At 39.6% G+C, this 18,384-nt stretch overlaps 1 protein-coding gene across 10 annotated transcripts in view; it reads left to right on the forward strand.

Moving 5' to 3' along the window:
* TMEM131L (transmembrane 131 like) overlaps nucleotides 1-18,384 on the forward strand; it is a 145,604-nt gene that overhangs the window by 95,009 nt on the left and 32,211 nt on the right. For 8 of the 10 annotated variants that reach the window (XR_004968301.1, XR_004968302.1, XR_004968305.1 and 5 more), the window contains exons 8-19: nucleotides 2,813-2,890; nucleotides 3,073-3,226; nucleotides 4,442-4,500; nucleotides 4,823-4,931; nucleotides 7,390-7,483; nucleotides 7,943-8,096; nucleotides 8,657-8,827; nucleotides 10,119-10,188; nucleotides 11,250-11,367; nucleotides 13,221-13,362; nucleotides 14,622-14,731; nucleotides 15,696-15,768. Coding sequence is in view for 5 of the 10 variants with exons in the window: in XM_036313893.1 (XP_036169786.1) it covers nucleotides 2,813-2,890; nucleotides 3,073-3,226; nucleotides 4,442-4,500; nucleotides 4,823-4,931; nucleotides 7,390-7,483; nucleotides 7,943-8,096; nucleotides 8,657-8,827; nucleotides 10,119-10,188; nucleotides 11,250-11,367; nucleotides 13,221-13,362; nucleotides 14,622-14,731; nucleotides 15,696-15,768 (1,332 nt within the window). In the remaining 5 variants the exon portion in view is untranslated. The other 2 variants (XM_036313897.1, XM_036313895.1) reach the window with 2 other exon arrangements.

Raw genomic sequence — 18,384 nt, forward strand, 5'->3', positions numbered from 1 at the left:
AAAAAGAAGTTTCCATTGGGTTTGGCTATGGAGGTCTTTTGTAACTTTGGTGAAAGCAATTTCAGAGAAGTGGTGGGCTGTTTGTTGTTGTTTATGTCTTTGATAGTGGGATTTGTTCCCAGAAAGACAAATTAAAAAATGTTTCTTTAAGATTTTAGGTTCTGGTTCACAGGGTGTTTTCCTGTTTAAGTCTAGCAAATACCAGCAATTACTTCTTTAAAAGAGCTGTTGGTGAATGCTTGGTCCCATTTACAAGCTGGGTTAAACTTAAATATTTTTACGGCATTCTAAAATGTAATCTACTTTATTTTTTCTGTACTTTAATTGACTGAATGACAATTGAAGTAGTTACAAAATGGGTTTTTATATAATGTACTTAGGTAATGCTTATAAATCTAACAAATTAAACATAATTAGGGTGATTCTACTTTGTACGAAATCCTCCTGAAGTAACTAGACACTTACCCTCAGTTAAGTCAGCCAAGGATTTGGAGAATGCCTTCTTACCTGGTGGAGATTTTCTGGTGTCTGACTGTGGCTGCCCAGCCCAGTACCTTCGTGCAAAACTACACCAGACACATCAAACTCAAGAGAAGAGGAACTCCCGAAACCAGGCCCCTTAGACTCACACGCCGCACATTTTCCGTGCGTTCACCGCCTGCAGCCCCCTGCCCTCCCACCCAAAAGCCCGTACCCCTGGATGGGACTTTGCATTTCCCATCTTCAAGATAAGTCCATGTCATCTCATGTGCCTGTTAAGATCATTGAATGTGATGAAAAATGTGTTCTTCTTCCCTTTTTTTGTTTGTTAATACTCACCAGAGGATATCTTTCTGTTGATTTTCAGAGACAGTGGGAGAGAGGGAGGGGGAGGAAGAGAGAGAGAGAGAGAGAGAGAGAGAGAGAGAGAGAGAGAGAGAGAGAGAGAGAGAGAGAAACATTGATATGAGAGAAACAGATCCATTGGTTGTCTCCTGCACCCGCCCCAACGGAGCTGGGGATCAAACCTTGACCAGGAATTGAACTCTTGACTCCTCATTGCATGGGCCAACTCTCCAACCACTGAGCAACACTGGCTAGGGAAAAATTCTGCATTCTTTTGATATATTCTTGACCCTTCCATTCTTAACTCTCCCACATATTAAAAATATGACATATGACAGTAATACAGTCTTAGTAGGGGACTTTATCAACCTATTGTCATCAATGGATAGACCTTCCAGACAAGAAATCAACAAGAAAACAGTGGCCTTAAGTGACACATTGGACCAGATGGATTTAATTGATATTTTTAGAGCATTTCACCCCAAAGCAGCAGAATATACATTTTTTTTTCAAGTGCATATGGAACCAGTATTATTTACAAGAGCCAAGATATGGAAGTAACGTAACTGCCCATCAGTGGATGATTGGCTGAAGAAGATGTGGCCAGTGTGCTCAGTTGGTTGAACATTGTCCCATGCACCGAGAGGTCACTGGTTCCATTCTCAATCAGGGCACACGCCCAGGTTGTGGGCTCAATTCAAACAAGGAGCATGTAGGAGGCAACCAGTGTTTCCCTCTCATCAGTGTTTCTCTCTCCCTCTTCCTTTCTCTTTCAATCAATAAAAACATTGAAAAAAAGAACTGGCACATCTATAAAATGGAATATTACTCAGCCATAAAAAGGAATGAAATAGCCCTAGCCAGTTTGGTTCAGTGGAGAGTGTCAGCCTCTGGACTGAAGGGTCCTGGGTTCAATTCTGGTCAGGGGCACATGCCCGGGTTGTGGGCTTAATCCCCAGTAAGGGGTGTGTAGGAGGCAGTCCATCAATGATTCTCTCTCATCATTGATGTTTTCATCTCTCACTCCCTCTCCCTTCCTCTCTGGAATCAATAAAAAAATATATTTTTAAAAAAGAATGAAATATTACCATTTGCAACAGCATGGATAGACCTAGAATGTATTATGCTAAGTGAAATAAGTCAGGCAGAAAAAGACAAATACTATGTGATTTCACTTATATGGGGAATCTGAAGAACAAAATAAATGAAAAACAAAACAGAAACAGATTTATAGATACAGAGAACAAAGTGATGATTGCCAGATGGGGAGGGTTGGTGGAGGGGTTGGTGAAGAAAAAGGTGAAGGGTGTAAGAAGTGCAAATTGGTAATTACACAATAGTCATGGGGATGCTGAGTCCAGCATAGGAAATATAGTCAATAATATTGTAATACTGTGGTGTCTGGTACACACTGGACTTAGATCACTTTTTACTGGTAACTGTTTAACTGTGCTGTACACATGAAACTAATACAAAATAATATTGAATGTCAATTGTAATGGAAAAATAAAAAGGAATGATAGCCAGTTGAATTTTGGACATCTCCTACGGTTTTGTCATAGCTTTTAAGGTCATTCTACTGAAGGGAGGCAGACAGGACAGTTAATTGGCTATTGCTTACTGAACCTACTTTAAAATAAAAGTAGACTCCTATGTGGAAAAAGAGTGTTAAAAAAGTATCAGCGATGTCAAACTGCAGTGTTCCTGTGTATATCTAGACCACATTTATCTGTTTATTGCCATAGTCAGAATTTTCATGTTGCCCAAGGGGAAAGCTTATGACTTTCATTAGAATGTGAACTGTTTTATTGATGGTTATATTTCCAGTAAGTAGAATAATACCCAGCAGTTAGCAGATACTCAAATGTTTGTCAGTTGAGTAAATGTAGTTCCTGAATAAATGATAGATTGTCTGCTGCTAATGCTAGATTGATCTTTTTGCTTTCTTTTACATTGTTTCCCCCCCCACCTTTTTTTTTTTTTTTAGGCAGAAACCACTAATACTAGCCTCTTGCAGGTGCAACTGGAATGCAGTTTACATAACAAAGTGTGTCAGCGATTAAAGGTAAAATGAAAAAATTTAGTTTTTTCTCCTGCCTCTTTGCTTAGATATAAAAAATAAAACAACACATTCTGTTCTCCGAAGTACACATGCCCTAACCTTAAGTGCTTTTCCCCTTAAAATTTGAGATCACCAAGTTCAGATCATTCTTAAGTTTTTCCTTTTTTCCATCCCTCCAATCCCAGAGTTGTTATCTGGAATCCGATGATGTTTTACAGCTACAGATGAGCATAATTGTAACAATGGAAAACGCCTCGAAAGAATTTGAACAAAACACACAGGATTTGTTAGATCATCTTTCTATAATTTATGTAGCTACAGATAAATCTGAGACCTCAGGTAAGGTGGAATCTCTTCAGGTTTTCACGGTAATATATTATGATTAACCTGCGTCATCATTCTACAACATTTACTTATAGATCGTGTCATCACACTCCAACACAAAGAGCTGCGGCTTTCAACCTTATTAAGCGATTGTAATAGTAACTGGTTCTCAATTTGCAGCTGTGAGTAAATTTTTGGAGTAAATTTAGGGGCAAAAGCAAACTAGTCTAAGTTTCCTTGGGAATCATTCTCCTTGGCATTCTGGGCACAATGACCTAATATAAAGATCCACACAGTGTTGGGAGTTTTGTGCCTCTTGTTCCAGTTTTACTGATTTGCAGAAGCTCAGTTGACCAAATCCTGCTGTTTTGTATTTTTTTAGTAGTTGATGGGATACTGGTTGTTCCTTGATGCCTGACAAGTTAGAGCAATAGGAATTTCAGTGTTTGTTCTATGAATTTTATTTTTGAAAACAGCTCTACCTACCAGAAATAACCTAGTTCATCAGTTTAAGTTTCTAGGAAGTTTTGTTGGAGACACATATTATGGGATGCATGAGATTTATAATGTAGGACTGGCTGTCATCCATTGGTTGTCAAGACTGTTCTGGTACACGTGTGTGTGTGTGTGTGTGTGTGTGTGTGTGTGTATGTGTGTGTACACCCACACACTCACATACATATTCAGAGAAAGAAATGGCTCCAAAATATAGTTTGATATTGGCAGCCTATTGTTGTTCAAACAACGCTTGAGAATTGATTATAGGAATAATTCAGCAGGAGAGCTTCCCTGTCTCCATGTTGCAAGCTTTTGGTGATTCTCAGAACGGCCAGGTAGACATCAAAGTAGAGAAGACTCCTGCCCCATAGGGAGCACGTCTGTTGGTGAGGCTTGGAAGGAAGGCTCTGGTTTGAGACCCCAGGGTTTTATTTCCCCCAAGTACGGTTGCCTAAATAAGGAAACGAGGGGCTGACTAATCACCAGGAGAGCAAAGCCATATTTGCAGCTGTCCAGGCAGTTGGCTGCAGCCAGAGGAGCAGTGCCCCGACCCTACACTCAGCATTTGTTTATCATTTACAGAGGCTGTGCTGGTAGGTTAATATTTTGTAAGGATCCTTTTTCTTGTGACTTAAAAGAACACCCTGCAGAAATAGCTCCAAGTTTCAATTGTAGTGTTGCAAAACGAGGTACTTTTTGTTTTAACCTCCTCACTCTGATTCTTTTGGACAGATGATTCGGCCGTAAATATGTATATATTACATTCAGGAAACAGCCTTATATGGATACAGGTAATTGTAAATGCTTTATATCTAGTAAATATTAAACTTACAAGTGTATTTCATTGTAGAACATGAGGAATTTTCAGGGACAGATACAGAAACACTTATCTCTATTCTCTGTTGCTTTCATTGCAACCCCCTTTCCCTTGCTTGAACCCCTATTCGGATGAAGGTTGTCAGCACCCGCTTCGTACTGTTGTAGACACATGTGCTGCGCAGTTGCTATATGAATGCCAGTCTGAGCTCCTTAGTTATTTCACAGAGTTGATTCAAATTAGATGCACAGTGGCCTGGCCGAGAGTGCTAACTGGATTTTTTGCTGTTGTTACAGGATGTCCATCATTTCTCACAGAGAGACGCTCTGTCTCTGCAGTTTGAACCGGTGCTCCTACCTTCCTCTACAACGAACTTTACAAAAATTGCCTCTTTTACTTGCAAAGGTACAGATTTTAAAAATAGTGGAGATTGCCTTCTTATGTTTGTTATCGATGGCAGTTCTTTCTGTGGAAGCACTTAGCAATGCAGAGAAGGCAGTGTTCTAAGGGAGTGGGCTTGCTCTCCATACCTCAGCCTTCATCGCGCTGAGAGCAGGATGGAGAAGATGCTTGTCTCTGCCACTTCTATTCTGCCACACGCAGAGGATTTTGAGTTTAAAGAGTAATTTAGTGGGGGATTTGAAAGACCAGAATGTAAATGTGTTTGGAGATACTCCCTTCACAGATAGAGAGATTGTGCTGCCTTAGTTTGATGCTTTGTGTAGACTGCGATGCAGAAGGTCTGGTGAGCATGAACCCAATCCTACCTTTTGGCTCATACTCATAGTTAAGAAGATTTCTGTAAAGAAATGCAAACAGCACAGCCAGTGTGGCTCAGTGGTTGAGTGTCACCCATGCACCAAGAGGTTGCTGGTTTGATTTCCGATCAGGGTACATGCCCATGTTGTGGGCTCGATCCTCAGTGGGCGCCATTCAGGAGGCAGCCAATCAATGTTTCTCTCTCAAATATGTTTCTCCCTCTCCCTTCCTTTCTCTCTCTAAAAAATATAATGAAATAAAATAAATGAAAAGATATTTTTTAAAAAGAAATGCAAATGGATTTTTAAACATGAAAACATGTCACTTATATGGAAAGGAAAGTGAATTTAAAGGGACAAGTGAGATATAATTTATTACTTAGATTGATAAAAAAAAAATTGTTAACATCCTGTGTTGATAATGATTAGGGGAAAAAACACCATTCATGTTTTTGATAAGAGTATAAATTGACACAGGCTTTTTTGTGTGTGTGTGTGTGTGTGTGTTTTTTTTTGGAGGGAAAATTGGCAATCTATGAACATTTAAAATGCCCGTATGTATTCTTCAGTCCTTAATTCTACTTCTAGGAACTTATCTATGGATAGGTTATATTCAAAGCTCTGCCTACAGAATGTGCATTGTTTGTGACAACAGAACTAACATAGACATCCGTGATAGGAGCCTGGTTACCATCCACGGGGTATACTCTGTGGCTATTGAAAAGCATATGTGGACATGCAGTGAAGGCGGCGTGTGTACATTTGGGTCTTTAAGGGAATCCATGCACTTGTATACGAAATAAAAAAACTGGAAGGATGCTCATGAATCTATTAGCAGCTGTTCCTCTGAGATAATTGGGAAGTCAGGAGGGAAAAGTAGATTTAATTTTCACATCTTTATTCATGTTATAATTTTTCTTATCATACATATAGCTTAAAAAGAAACCAGTTGAGTATTTGTAAAGGGTGTCCCAAAATTCATGCAAGAAGTAATTTTGATGGAAAACACAGGTTTATAATTAAAAATTGTAAATTTTTTATTGATTCATAAAGTATACAGTATAGGGTTATGTATGGAGTAGGATATCGGGTAAATGGCCTCCATGGCTTTGCTGGCACATATGCACTCTTTTGTTGAAATTTTCCATGACCGTTTTGCGTAAATGTGGCTGAATTTCAATGAGGTTCATTTTTATCTTGATGGCTTGGTTAATCGACAAAATTGTCGCACTTGGGGTTCAGAAAATCCGTGAGTGATTGTTAAGAAACAAATGCATCTACAACGTGTCACTGTTTGGTGCGGATTTTGGGCTGGAGGCATCATCAAACCATTCTTCTTTGAAAATGCGGCTGCTTAGGCAATAACAGTTAATGGTGCTCGCTATCGTGACATGATAATCCAGTTTACCCGATATGCTATTCATACATAACCCTATACTGTTTACTTTATGAATCAATAAAGAATGTACAATTTTTAATTATAAACCTGTGTTTTCTATCAAAATTACTTCTTGCGTGAATTTTGGGACACCCTTTATTAGAGTTAAGATTTCAATCCCAGTGATTTAATGAATAGTATGGCCCAGCTCAAGGGCAGCTTGTTGCTTGGATAAAGCAGCGGTGTCTGAAACGCATCCCCACTGCCTCTGAGAGGCTCCGCCTTATCGTTGAGGCTGTATTTCTGTCCTGCTCTTGCCTCCACACGCTCCTCTCACCCCGCCCAGCTGGGCTTCAGCCATCACCTCTGTCATCTCTGGCAGGCCTGTGGGCTTCCCTCTTACTTTTGGTGAAGGCAGATCTTTATTAAAAGAAAGCCTCAGTGCATTGACTCTTTTTTCCCCCAAAGAAGTGAGAGGTTGGTTTATAAAAGGGGGAGTACATTGGGGTGGCAGATACCCTGTTTGAGATCATTGGCAGCAAGCCAGGAAAGAAGATAAGGTTTGAGAAAGGATTTTCCCATTTATGTCTCATGCGTGATTTTAATGGAGACAAAAACAGTGGAATAATTAGAAGGTTATAAATGACATACATATCTTGTTTTTGTTTAGGCGTAGTGAAATAAAAGATATTATACTTGACACTTATTTCTTTATACCCCAAAACAGCTCCATCATGTGATAGTGCCGTGAAAGAAGTCACGAAGAAAACGAACAACACTCCGACACTAACAGCTTGCCTCTCCTCTCCGGTGGTCCCAGGGTAGGTCAACCCCACGTTCCCTGAAGTCGTATGGGTTATGTGTGTTTGTTCAGAAATGATTAAAAAATATAACTAGGGCTAGTATGGTTCCCTGGGCTGCGTTCCTTGCCTTCACACCGCTGACAGCCAGAGACAGGGGTTGTTTGCAGAATGGGAAAGAGGAAGGTGAATGATTCAGTTCACGAAATCAGCCCTGGGCCAGACAGCCAGGTGTGGGAGGAGAAACCCTCTCGCCATGTTTCTCACCTACACCTGGTCCTGGTTTTGCCTGGCGGCCTCTGTCCTTCAGATGCTCTACTGGTGGGAATGAAGGCTGAAGTGACCTGTGCGGTCGCTACCAGTGCTAACATCCGTTCTCTGACATTCTATGATGCTACTCTTTTTGTGATTGAGGCTCCTTCGAATGCCGGCAGTTGTCTTACTCTCGGGGCTGAGAGCATGCACGTGCTGTGTTCACAGGTACTTTAGAATGGACTCTTCTGCGGCCCAGTTCCACTTGGAGACCCATGAGAACACTTCGGGTGTTTGGACAATGTGGTACCTCAACCATTTTGACCGCAGTGTCGTATTAAACGATGTGTTTGTCTCCAAGGAGGCCAAGCACTTTTTGAAGGTACACATGGTATTTTCATCCAGGTTTTAGCCCATTTTATTTCAAGCTTTGTTTATGGTCAGATACTATGAAATGAATATTTACAAAAGTTAATACTTACAAATTTTAAAGCAAGTATTTTTCTTTTGAAGTTTTCAGAATTACTTTTAGGATTGATCTCTCTCTTTTCTAAACTATTGTTCAAGGACCTCAAAGGGACCAGGGTATATTCTTAGAGATATTTTCTCTTACCATTATTAAAACATTTTATTATATGTAATTTATACTAAAAAGATTGTATTTAGTAAAAATAAGCCCAGTTCATAATAAAAGAGTAGGTTTTTGCAAAATACCGCCTATGAAAATTATAGTTACTTTTGTGAAATTTACAAACAGTTGCATTTTAAACATTATTTGAAGCCTATCATTTATATACAAATAGTTCAATTTTTGACCTGGAAATAATTGAGTAAAATTATATTTCTCAAAGTATAGAATTTTAGTATTATACTTTATAATGATTTTAATCCTCATTAGTGTTAGGAAAGTAATTTCTCTTGCTTCTTTTTTTTTGTCTTTAGATTCTGAATTTCACTGGCCCTTTATTTCTACCTCCAGGCTGTTGGAATATATTTTCTTTGAAAGTTGCTGTTAAAAACATTGCCATAAATCTATTCACCAATGTATTTTTGACTACAAACATAGGTGCTATGTTTGCTATACCTCTACAGATTTACTCTGCACCGACCAAGGTATCGTTCATGAAGCTATATATGTATTATAATTTTTGTCATAATTATTATTTCTATTAAGTTGTAGTGCTTGGTTTTATTGACTAACTTAAGCGCATATTCTTTAAGACTCTTGAAGGATATATATTACCAGACCAATCATAGATGGTGAATTTTTTATATGTAGAAATCTTTATTTGGAGTTACAATTTTTCATAAAGAAATTTGAGGTTCTTGAGTGAAATAAAACATCACAAGTAGGTTGATTTCATTTTTCATTTATTTCCAAAATTTGTAGAGCAAGGGATGTGTGCTTGCTATAGAAAACACAATTGAGCTCTGAGCACATACTTGCAATTGAGATAAATAAGATGGTTAAATCTTTATTTGGACCTCTGGTAAGTGACTCTCAGCTGCTCATAATCCTTGAATGTCTTCAGTGGACCAAATCTAAAGCCTGAAAGGGCTGGCAAGGAAGAAAATGCTTTATAAAATCTGAGGAAATGGTATTTAATTTAGATCTTATCTTAAACATGTCTCATTTTTTTCCTTAATATTTCTTTCCTTTCATTTAGTTACTGTTATTGCTTCTTTTTGATCCAAGCTATTCTTACAACTCTGGATTCTAATTTTTATGAGACATTCATGCAACCATCTTTATGATTTTTCTCACTTATTAGCATTGGTGTTTTATAGATAGAAATGCCTCATGTTCAGCTATGAGCCTAACAGTAGGACTTCTGAAAACTAAATAAAATGTAAAGTTAATTCCATTTGCCCATATTTTGAGTAGGGAAGATTTCTTAGAAATTTTATTTTTTTTAATCAAGAGATGTTTATAAGGAAAGGACTGTGGGAGGGAGCAGGCAGGTGTCAGGTATGGGTGGGAGTAGCAAGTGTATGCTTTCCATACCTCTAGGAAATGGGACACTAATTTGAATGTCCTGAGTAGCTTAGGAGTTACCTATTTTTTTTTTTACTGTTTCTCAAAGGATTCCAGTACAGTTTTCAAAAAACCTACTGAGAATGTCCTGACACTAACTTCATCTTCAATTCTGAAGGCAGCTTGGTGTCTTTTGGGCCCAGTGGTTGTCACTATGATTACTGAACAGAATCCTCCCTGTGAGAGGCAGTGCAGACCTCTCATTTGAGGGTTACAGGGAACCAAGAAATCACTTTCTGGTGGTTTAGCTTCTGGTTAAATGGACGTTCACTTAGGTGGAGGCCAATGTCTGCTTTGCGTTTGAGTGCATTAGGATTTTTATGTGTAGTGCTGTGTTTTAAGTTATTCATATATTACTTTTCAATCTAGGAAGGGAGTCTGGGTTTTGAAGTGATAGCACATTGTGGCATGCATTATTTCATGGGAAAATCAAAAGCAGGTAAGTATTTTGCCCTGAGCTTTCTGTAGAACTCTAGTTGGGGGTTGGGTGGGAAGTAGGGAGGAGAATTAGCATTGGTAGATGGGATAATCAGTCCTGTGAACGGAATTGCATCATATTCTATTCTTAAAGAGCATGATCCCTAACAGAATGGCATGACATTGTTAGGAATCCTCCAGAAACATCCTGAGGTCCTTGTGGATTTTTTCCAACACATTATTTGATCATCCTAGCAACCTTGCTATCAGGAAAAATGGGAAGATTCCGAATTCCGGTTCTTTTAAACAAAGAGTTGACTAGAAGTTATTAAAAGTAGTTTGGACTTGCTTTTGAAGACTTTCGCTACAGGAGCATAGACATCCTATGGGGGTGCTAGTCGTTGTGTGAGACTGAAGGCCATAGGGTTGATGTGGAAGCTGTTCCCAGTTTTGTTCCTGCCTTTTGATTTATTGAAATGTCCAATCTAAGGAGAGGATTACAGTCCAGAGGTTTCTTTGGGGAAATTCTCACTTGTTCACTCTGATACGTTCTTTAGCACAGACAAGACAGAATAAATAGAGAGAGCAAGCTGAATAAGTGGCCAGTTTATAAGTATAAATATGAATATAAATATAAATATAGATATAAACCTTTCTCTAGGCTGAGCCCTTGGTCTCTGCCCTCTTTTGAGGATTTCTTCATCAGCATTCTACACAGTAACCCGAAAGACTTCAGTGATCACTGGCATTTACACGGATACACTTAGCGTTTTAGATTTAAAGCTATTAAAAATGTTCCATGTGTAATTTCAACTTGTTTCAGGCTGTATTCATAAGCCATGTGTCTTTTCTGTTACTGCCTTTACATAATCCAATTTAGTTTTGTTTTATACATGTTTGTTTGATTTGATATATTATCATTTGCCATTGAGTCAGAGGGACTTTCAATAAAGCAGTCAGAGGACAGAGCATTCATCAACTCAACACTCCTGTCAGTTTGAGTTTAACAATAGCCTTGGCAGTATTTACTAGTTGCATTGTGTTTTCTGTAAATGTAAACATTACATCTGATCTCACTTTTAGAAAATCCTCATTGGGAAGGGAGCCTTTCTCTGGATCAGTCTACCTGGGATGTGGATTTTGAACTTGCAAATAAATTGTATGAAAGATGGAAGAAATTTAAAAACAGTGATGTCTGCAAGTAGGTCTTCCCCTTTCTTCATTTCTGTTACTCAGCATAAAGAGACACAATTACATGCTACTTTGTTGAGCTTGCAGCACTGAATTTTTAGTAATTGATATTTCTCTCTAGCTTTTTATTTTGACAAATTTCAAACCTCAGGAAAGTTGAAAGAATAGTGCAGTGACTACTCAAATACAGTATTGCATTTAGAGTCAACCGTGGTTCACATCTTACAGTTGCTTTATTTCCCCCCCTACATCTGTAACTGTGTTCATGTGCACACAAACATGTATACCTTTTTAAGCTGTAGATATCATGATACTTCAACCCTCAATACTTTATTAGGAAATACTTTCTTTCCTAAGGTGAATATTCTGGTACATATTACTACACTGCCATTACATACCAAACAAACTTAACATTGATCCAATTATACCATCTAATATCAGTCTCTATTCAGATTTCCCTAGTTCACCCACAAATACCTGTTATAGCTGTCTTTTTCTTTTTCCTTTTTTAAAGTCCAGGATCTATTCAAGGATCATGCATTGCATTGGGTTGTCTGTTTCCTTAATTTTCTTTGGAACAGTGTCTCCACCTTTCTTCAACTTTCATAATGTTCACATTTTAAGAGTCCTTACAAGTTATCTTATAGAATGTTCAACACTTTGGATTTTTTTTATTACTTTCTCAAGTTTACATTCATGTTAGGCATTTTTGGGAAGAGTGCTAAGTACTTGGTTGGTCTTGTGTCCTTATCATTTCATCACCTCAGGAAGGATACCAATTTGTCCATTACTGACATTGCTAAGTTGAGTCATTTGACTCTCTCCTTTGTAGATGTGACAGATCTTTCTCCATTGTTGATATGTATATTTCCTTTTGCAGTTAATAAATACATGTATGGTAATTTGAGATCATATAAATTTACTGTTCCCTAAGAATGTTTCACCCATGCTTTTAGCATTCATTGATAATCCTTGTCCTGATCAGTTATTAGTTGATGGCCACAAAATGGTGATGTTTCTAAATATCTTCTTCATTTTTATATTCTTATTGAGCATCACTATGGTTTCTTTGATCATTATTATCATTATTATTACTTTAATATGTATAATATATTTTATTGATTTCAGAGAGGAAGGGAGAGTGAGAGAGAGAGAGAAACATCAATGATGAGAGAGAATCATCAATTGGTTGCCTCCTGCATGCCCCCCTAATGGGGATCAAGATGCAACCCAGACATGTGCCCTGACCTGGAATTGAACTGTGACCTTCTGGTTCATAGGTCCACACTCAACCACTGAACCACACTGGCTAGGCATCATTATTATTTTTTATGCTAATTTGTCCCAGATTTGGCTGATGGGAACCCCTTCAGGCTAGTTTGTGGGTTTCTTTGACATGTCCTCATCATTTTTTTAAACAATCCTCACCTGAGGATATACTTACAGATTTTAGAGAGAGGAGAAGGGGGGTAGGGGAAAGTAGAAAGAGAGTGAAAGAGAAACACTGATGTGAAGGAGAACATCGAATGGTTACCTTCTGTGAATGTCCCCACTGGGGATTGAACCTGGTATGTGCCCTGACCCAGAATTGAACCTGCAGCCGTTCAGTGTACAGGATGATGCGCCAACCAACTACCCACACTGGCCAAGGCTCCCATTATTTTTTTAACCTTCCTTGCTTTCTAGTAACACAGGCTGTTCCAGAATCATCTTGTGCTTACTCTTCCCCAGACCCAGAATAAGCCGTTTTTCCCCAAGACCCCTTGCTTGTTCCTTCAAGTAGGAATGATATATCTAATGATTTCCTCTCTTTTGTGTCAAAATTGTTTCTTATAATATTGCCTTTCTTTATGAATTACACAGGAGGAATGTTTTAGGAATGACGCGGTTTGCCCCCTTGAAGAAATCCAAGGAGTCAGAATCCTTTGTTTTCTTTCTGCCTCGTTTGGTCACAGAGCCAGGCCTCGTGTTGAACTTCAGCGCAACTGCCCTTAGGAACAGCGTGGTGAGGAGCCTGTGTCTTCTAACCTCTTTGTCAGTGACACCCCATCTCGGGTTTTTAAGTTACACTAGTCTTTCCACCTTGAGAACATTGTTTCAGAAACAAAATTAACTTAAATTCACTTTAAATGACACACATGTGCCACCTGATGCTTAGTAGGGAGGCATCAGAGGAACAAAAGAAGGAATAAGACTCTACACAGGCTGAAGTGCATAGAACAAATACATTTTATGAAGTTTGTGTCCAACTCAAAAATCTTTTCAGTTGAGAAAGTCTTCAACTGCAAAAAACAGAAAATTCAGACTAACATTCACTTAAATAAGCGTTAGTTTGTTTCATAACGAGGAGCTCCTGGGGAAGAAGTCCAGAGCTGCTGAAGCGGCCCTGTGATGCCTTCAGCAGCCCGGGCTCATTCTGCCTGTCCGCTCTCCATCCTGAGTGTGGGCTTCCTTCCTGGGTGTGTGTTCCATTGACAGGGTGACACGTGCAAAGCGAGAGAAGTGACACCAGCAGGCTTGCACTCCACCTCACAAGCCTCATTGCTAAAGACACATCTCACATATGATCTGAGTGGTAATTTAGACTTCACCAGACACTCACTGGGTTCCTTGGGGATGACATTCTAAGACTACTTTTAAAATTTTTAAATTTGAAATAATTTTAACATAGAGAACAATTGTAAGAGAAAATCCAAGAACGTCCAATTGCCCTTCACAAAGACTCAATCCATATTTAATGTTTGCCACGCCTACCTTGCCATCGCCCTTCTCTGCCCACCCACACATATATTTTTATGAGCCATTTGAGTGTCACACATTATACCCCTTCCCTCTGATTGTGTCAGTGTAAAGTTCCTAAGAGCAGGTGCATCTTAAATACCAGAGTATACTTATCAAAATTAGAAAGGGTAACTTTAATCCTAATAATGTTATCTAATGTTTGGTCTATATTCAAAAATGTCTAGTCATCCCAACGACATACTTTATAGCCGTTTTCCCCCCTTGGTTCAGGATCCAATTCAGGATCTTACCTTGCATGGTCAAGTCTTTCTCCTCTCCTGTAACCTGCCTCGGCCTTTCTTTGTCTTCCATGGCATAGGCATTTTTGAAGTGTGGGGGCCATTTATTTCCTAGAACGTCCCTCAACTTGATCTGTGTGGTGGCTCCTTGTGACTACATTCAGGTCATGCAGCTCTTCGCAGGAATATTGCAGGGGTGGTGCTGGGTCCGCCCCGGGTGCTCATTTTCCTTTCCCGTGTCCAGGTGAAGTACTTCGTGGTGCAGAACCCGTCCTCTCTGCCGGCGTCCTTGCAGCTGCTGCCTCTCTCCTTGTACCCTAAGCCCGAGGCTGCCGTGCGTCTGCTCCACAAATGGTAAGACTTTCTGATGGGTGGTTTGGGAAACACCGTTCAGACTCGGAATTATTTCAAGTCCTTCCTGCTTGCCGCCTGGACTCTACAGGTGGGCGCACTCAGTATTAACCCGTGCACGTTGGGCACCCAGCCCCTTGGTGCATATAACCTGTTGGCAATTACCAATTCTGTCTGTTACCTGGCATTTTCAGGGTTACTACGTCAAGTCCATTTCCCTGCAGACTATACTTTTCCTGGTTAGGGAACCTTGACAATCATGAATTTTTCACAAATACTCCTAGAATCTGGCTCACATAAGACATGAGTTTAGTGTTTTGGTATATTTCAATCTAGTGCAGTTAAACAGGGCACGATGAGGATACTGTTAGTTCATGTCTGTTATATCTTATTTTCGCACAATCACAGTTTTGCTTAGAGTGTTTCTTCCTTTGGGTTCAGTAGGACCTACCCTCATCCTAAGGTTTTCAACTTCAGCACTATTGACATTTTGGACCCGATGATTCTCTGTCGGGGGCAGGGGGAGGGCTGGCCTGTGCTTCGGACGCTGTTTAGCAGCATCTCTGACTTCTACCCAATAGATGCCAGTTGGACCTCCCCAGCTGTGACACCAAAAATATTTCTAGACATTGCCAAATGTCCACTGGACATTAAACCAGGAGATGAAATGACCCTTGGTTCAGAGTCCCTTCCTGTCAGGTTCCATAGTTAGGAACCATTCAGAGAAAATAATCGTTTCACAGGTTGAGCTTTTGTCATTGTCACCATATTCTTCTTTACATTCCCATCCGCGCTGCCCACATCATTGAGCACTTACCGTATGACAGGCACGGTGCGGGGGCTGGGACACAGTAGTTTATGTGCAAGTACATGTGCTCACAAATATAAAATATATATATGTGTGCACACACCTTTTGTTCTTTATTGGCAACTTAAATGCTATTTTAAACATTTTTTTTCTTTATAGGTTTGGCGCCGACATGCAGACGATTAATTTCACAACTGGTGAATTCCAGCTCACCAAAGCTTGCCCTTCCCGGGTAGGGTGTCGTCTTTAAACAGAAAAAAACAATGCTTACACACTAGACACATGGCATATGGGCCTCGCTGATTCACGTTTCAAGTGTCTTTCTGTAATATATGTGGCGTTCTCATTTTTATATTCCAGGCATTTGGTATATAGAGCAGATTTTCCCAATTAATGAATGCAACAGGAGCCCATGGTTCCTAGCCCATAGATCATTTTAATTTGATGATTTGGATTCACGTGAGTGAAGAAATAGCGATTGAAATCAGGCCTATGTAGAAGACCATAAAATTTGAGACCCCAGAATTATAATTCTCTTAAGATTCCTTGGCGCCATCAAATTCTTTTTAGGGCAAGAGGAGATAAAAATAAATACATCAAAAAAGGATCTTCTCTTGCTGAACTGGCTTCATGTGTTTCGCAAGCCACTCAGTTCCTGTGACAGTCACCTCATCTGTGAGTTAGGGTGACTCTGGAATTCCCAAGCCTGGGGGCTCAGGAGGTCTCGCGCCAACACTTCGGAGCAGGAAGAAACATGTCATGGGGCGAGGATGTTGTTTGACGGGGTTCTTGGCAGCCGTGCCTTCGTGTTCACTCCGTGGCTCTTTGTGTAGCGCTGTTTCCTTACAGGCATTCTCTGTGTGTGGATCCACTCAGAAGTGGAGCCCCTGTTAAAAACACACACGCATATACATGTAAACACACGTAGGTATACAACTACATGTGTCCCCCAAAATGTATATACACACTTTGAATGATTACAAAGGCAGTGTTTATTAAAATACATTTCGTTTTCAAAATTGAGCTATCAGCCATTAAAAGTGTGCATACATTTTTTGGGGGGGACACCCTGTGTATTTCTAATACACATATTTAACTGCCTTGGGCATTTTCTTCTTTCTCCTCACTTAACTCTCCAAAGATACACTGTTAGCTCTAGAGCAGTGGTTCTCAACCTTCTGGCCCTTTAAATACAGTTCCTCATGTTGTGACCCAACCATAAAATTATTTCCGTTGCTACTTCATAACTGTAATGTTGCTACTGTTATGAATCGTAATGTAAATATCTGATATGCAGGATGGTCTTAGGCGACCCCTGTGAAAGGGTCGGTCAACCGCCAAAGGGGCCGCGACCCACAGGTTGAGAACCGCTGCTCTAGAGTAACTTGAATAACAGGAAGAGGGAGACCACAGAGAACCTCCAACTAAGTTAAAATTAAACCAATCACAACTAAGTTAAAATTAAACCAATCAGAGTGCATTTTTAAGTAGATTTTGAATGGAGATTTATTTGCTGTAGGAAACAACCTAACAATAGATGCTCCTTCCTCTTTGTCAGTGGTCTAGGTAGCGTGGTCTTGTTTTTTTTAGTGAGCCTGTCCCGCTCTGTCCCAAGCAGTCTCCCTGGGCTGTTCAAGGTAAATTAGTCCAAATACCAAGAGATAGTTTGCCCCACTGGAATTGAATCAAATGTGATTAGAAATTCCAGAAATAATGCCAATCCTTTTACGTAGAAGTATTCTATTCAGATTGGTATAACTCCTTGGAAAAAGTTTTTAATCTCTCGTTGAAGATTCCTCCCCTAAAAATAGACACCTTTTGTGATAAAGGGAACTATTACATTCACAAAAAGAATAGTCAGTGTCTATGCCTTTGAGACACTTAAAAATTTAACTTAAAATTTTTATTAGAACTCTTTGTGATGTAAAGAAAGGGGCCTGTATTTTAATTGTGTGGTTTGCTTTTAGAGATGTAATTGCTTTGGGTAAGACCACGTGGAATTGGACACGCAAGGTTCTGAATCCAGATTCTTACATGTTCTTGCTGTGGGACCCTGGCAAATTATTTAACCTCTCTGAGCCTCCTCTCTCTCCCCCATAGTATAAATGTTTGAAGAATCAGTAAGGTTTATGGAATGCTCAGCATTTTATAAAGCTTATTGCATTCCAGCGTCTGGCATATAAGTAACATTTAATAAATGGTGCTGTTATTATTATACTTTAATACTAAACATCAGCAGCTTTTTAAAAAGAATCTTGCCGAAACCGGTTTGGCTCAGTGGATAGAGCATCGGCTTGCGGACTGAAAGGTCCCAAGTTCGATTCCGGTCAAGGGCATGTACCTGGGTTGCGGGCACACCCCCAGTAGGAGGTGTGCAGGAGGCAGCTGATCGATGTTTCTCTCTCATCGATGTTTCTAACTCTCTATCTCTCTCCCTTCCTCTCTGTAAAAAATCAATAAAATATATAAAAAAAAATTAAGGTTGACCAACATTAAAAAAAATAAATAAAAAGAATCTTATTTTTATTGACTTTCAGAAGGAGGAAGGGAGAGGGAAAGAGAGGGAAACATCAATGATGAGAGAGAATCATTGATTGGCTGCCTCCTGCATGCCCCCTACTGGGGATCAAGCCCACAACCTCTGGCATGGGCCCTGACCAGGAATCAAACTGTGATCTCCTGGTTCCTGGGTCGATGCTCAACCACTGAACCACTCTGGCTGGGCACATCAGCAGCTTCTTATTCAATATTCCTATTGTATGTATAAAGCAGGATTTCTCCCTTCATGAAGCTTACAATTCTAATGAAAATGAATCAAATGCCATCAATATTTCTTCTTTCAGATAGG

Source organism: Myotis myotis, unplaced genomic scaffold (assembly GCF_014108235.1).
Source record: "Myotis myotis isolate mMyoMyo1 unplaced genomic scaffold, mMyoMyo1.p scaffold_m19_p_6, whole genome shotgun sequence".
Taxonomy (NCBI): Eukaryota; Metazoa; Chordata; class Mammalia; order Chiroptera; family Vespertilionidae; genus Myotis; species Myotis myotis.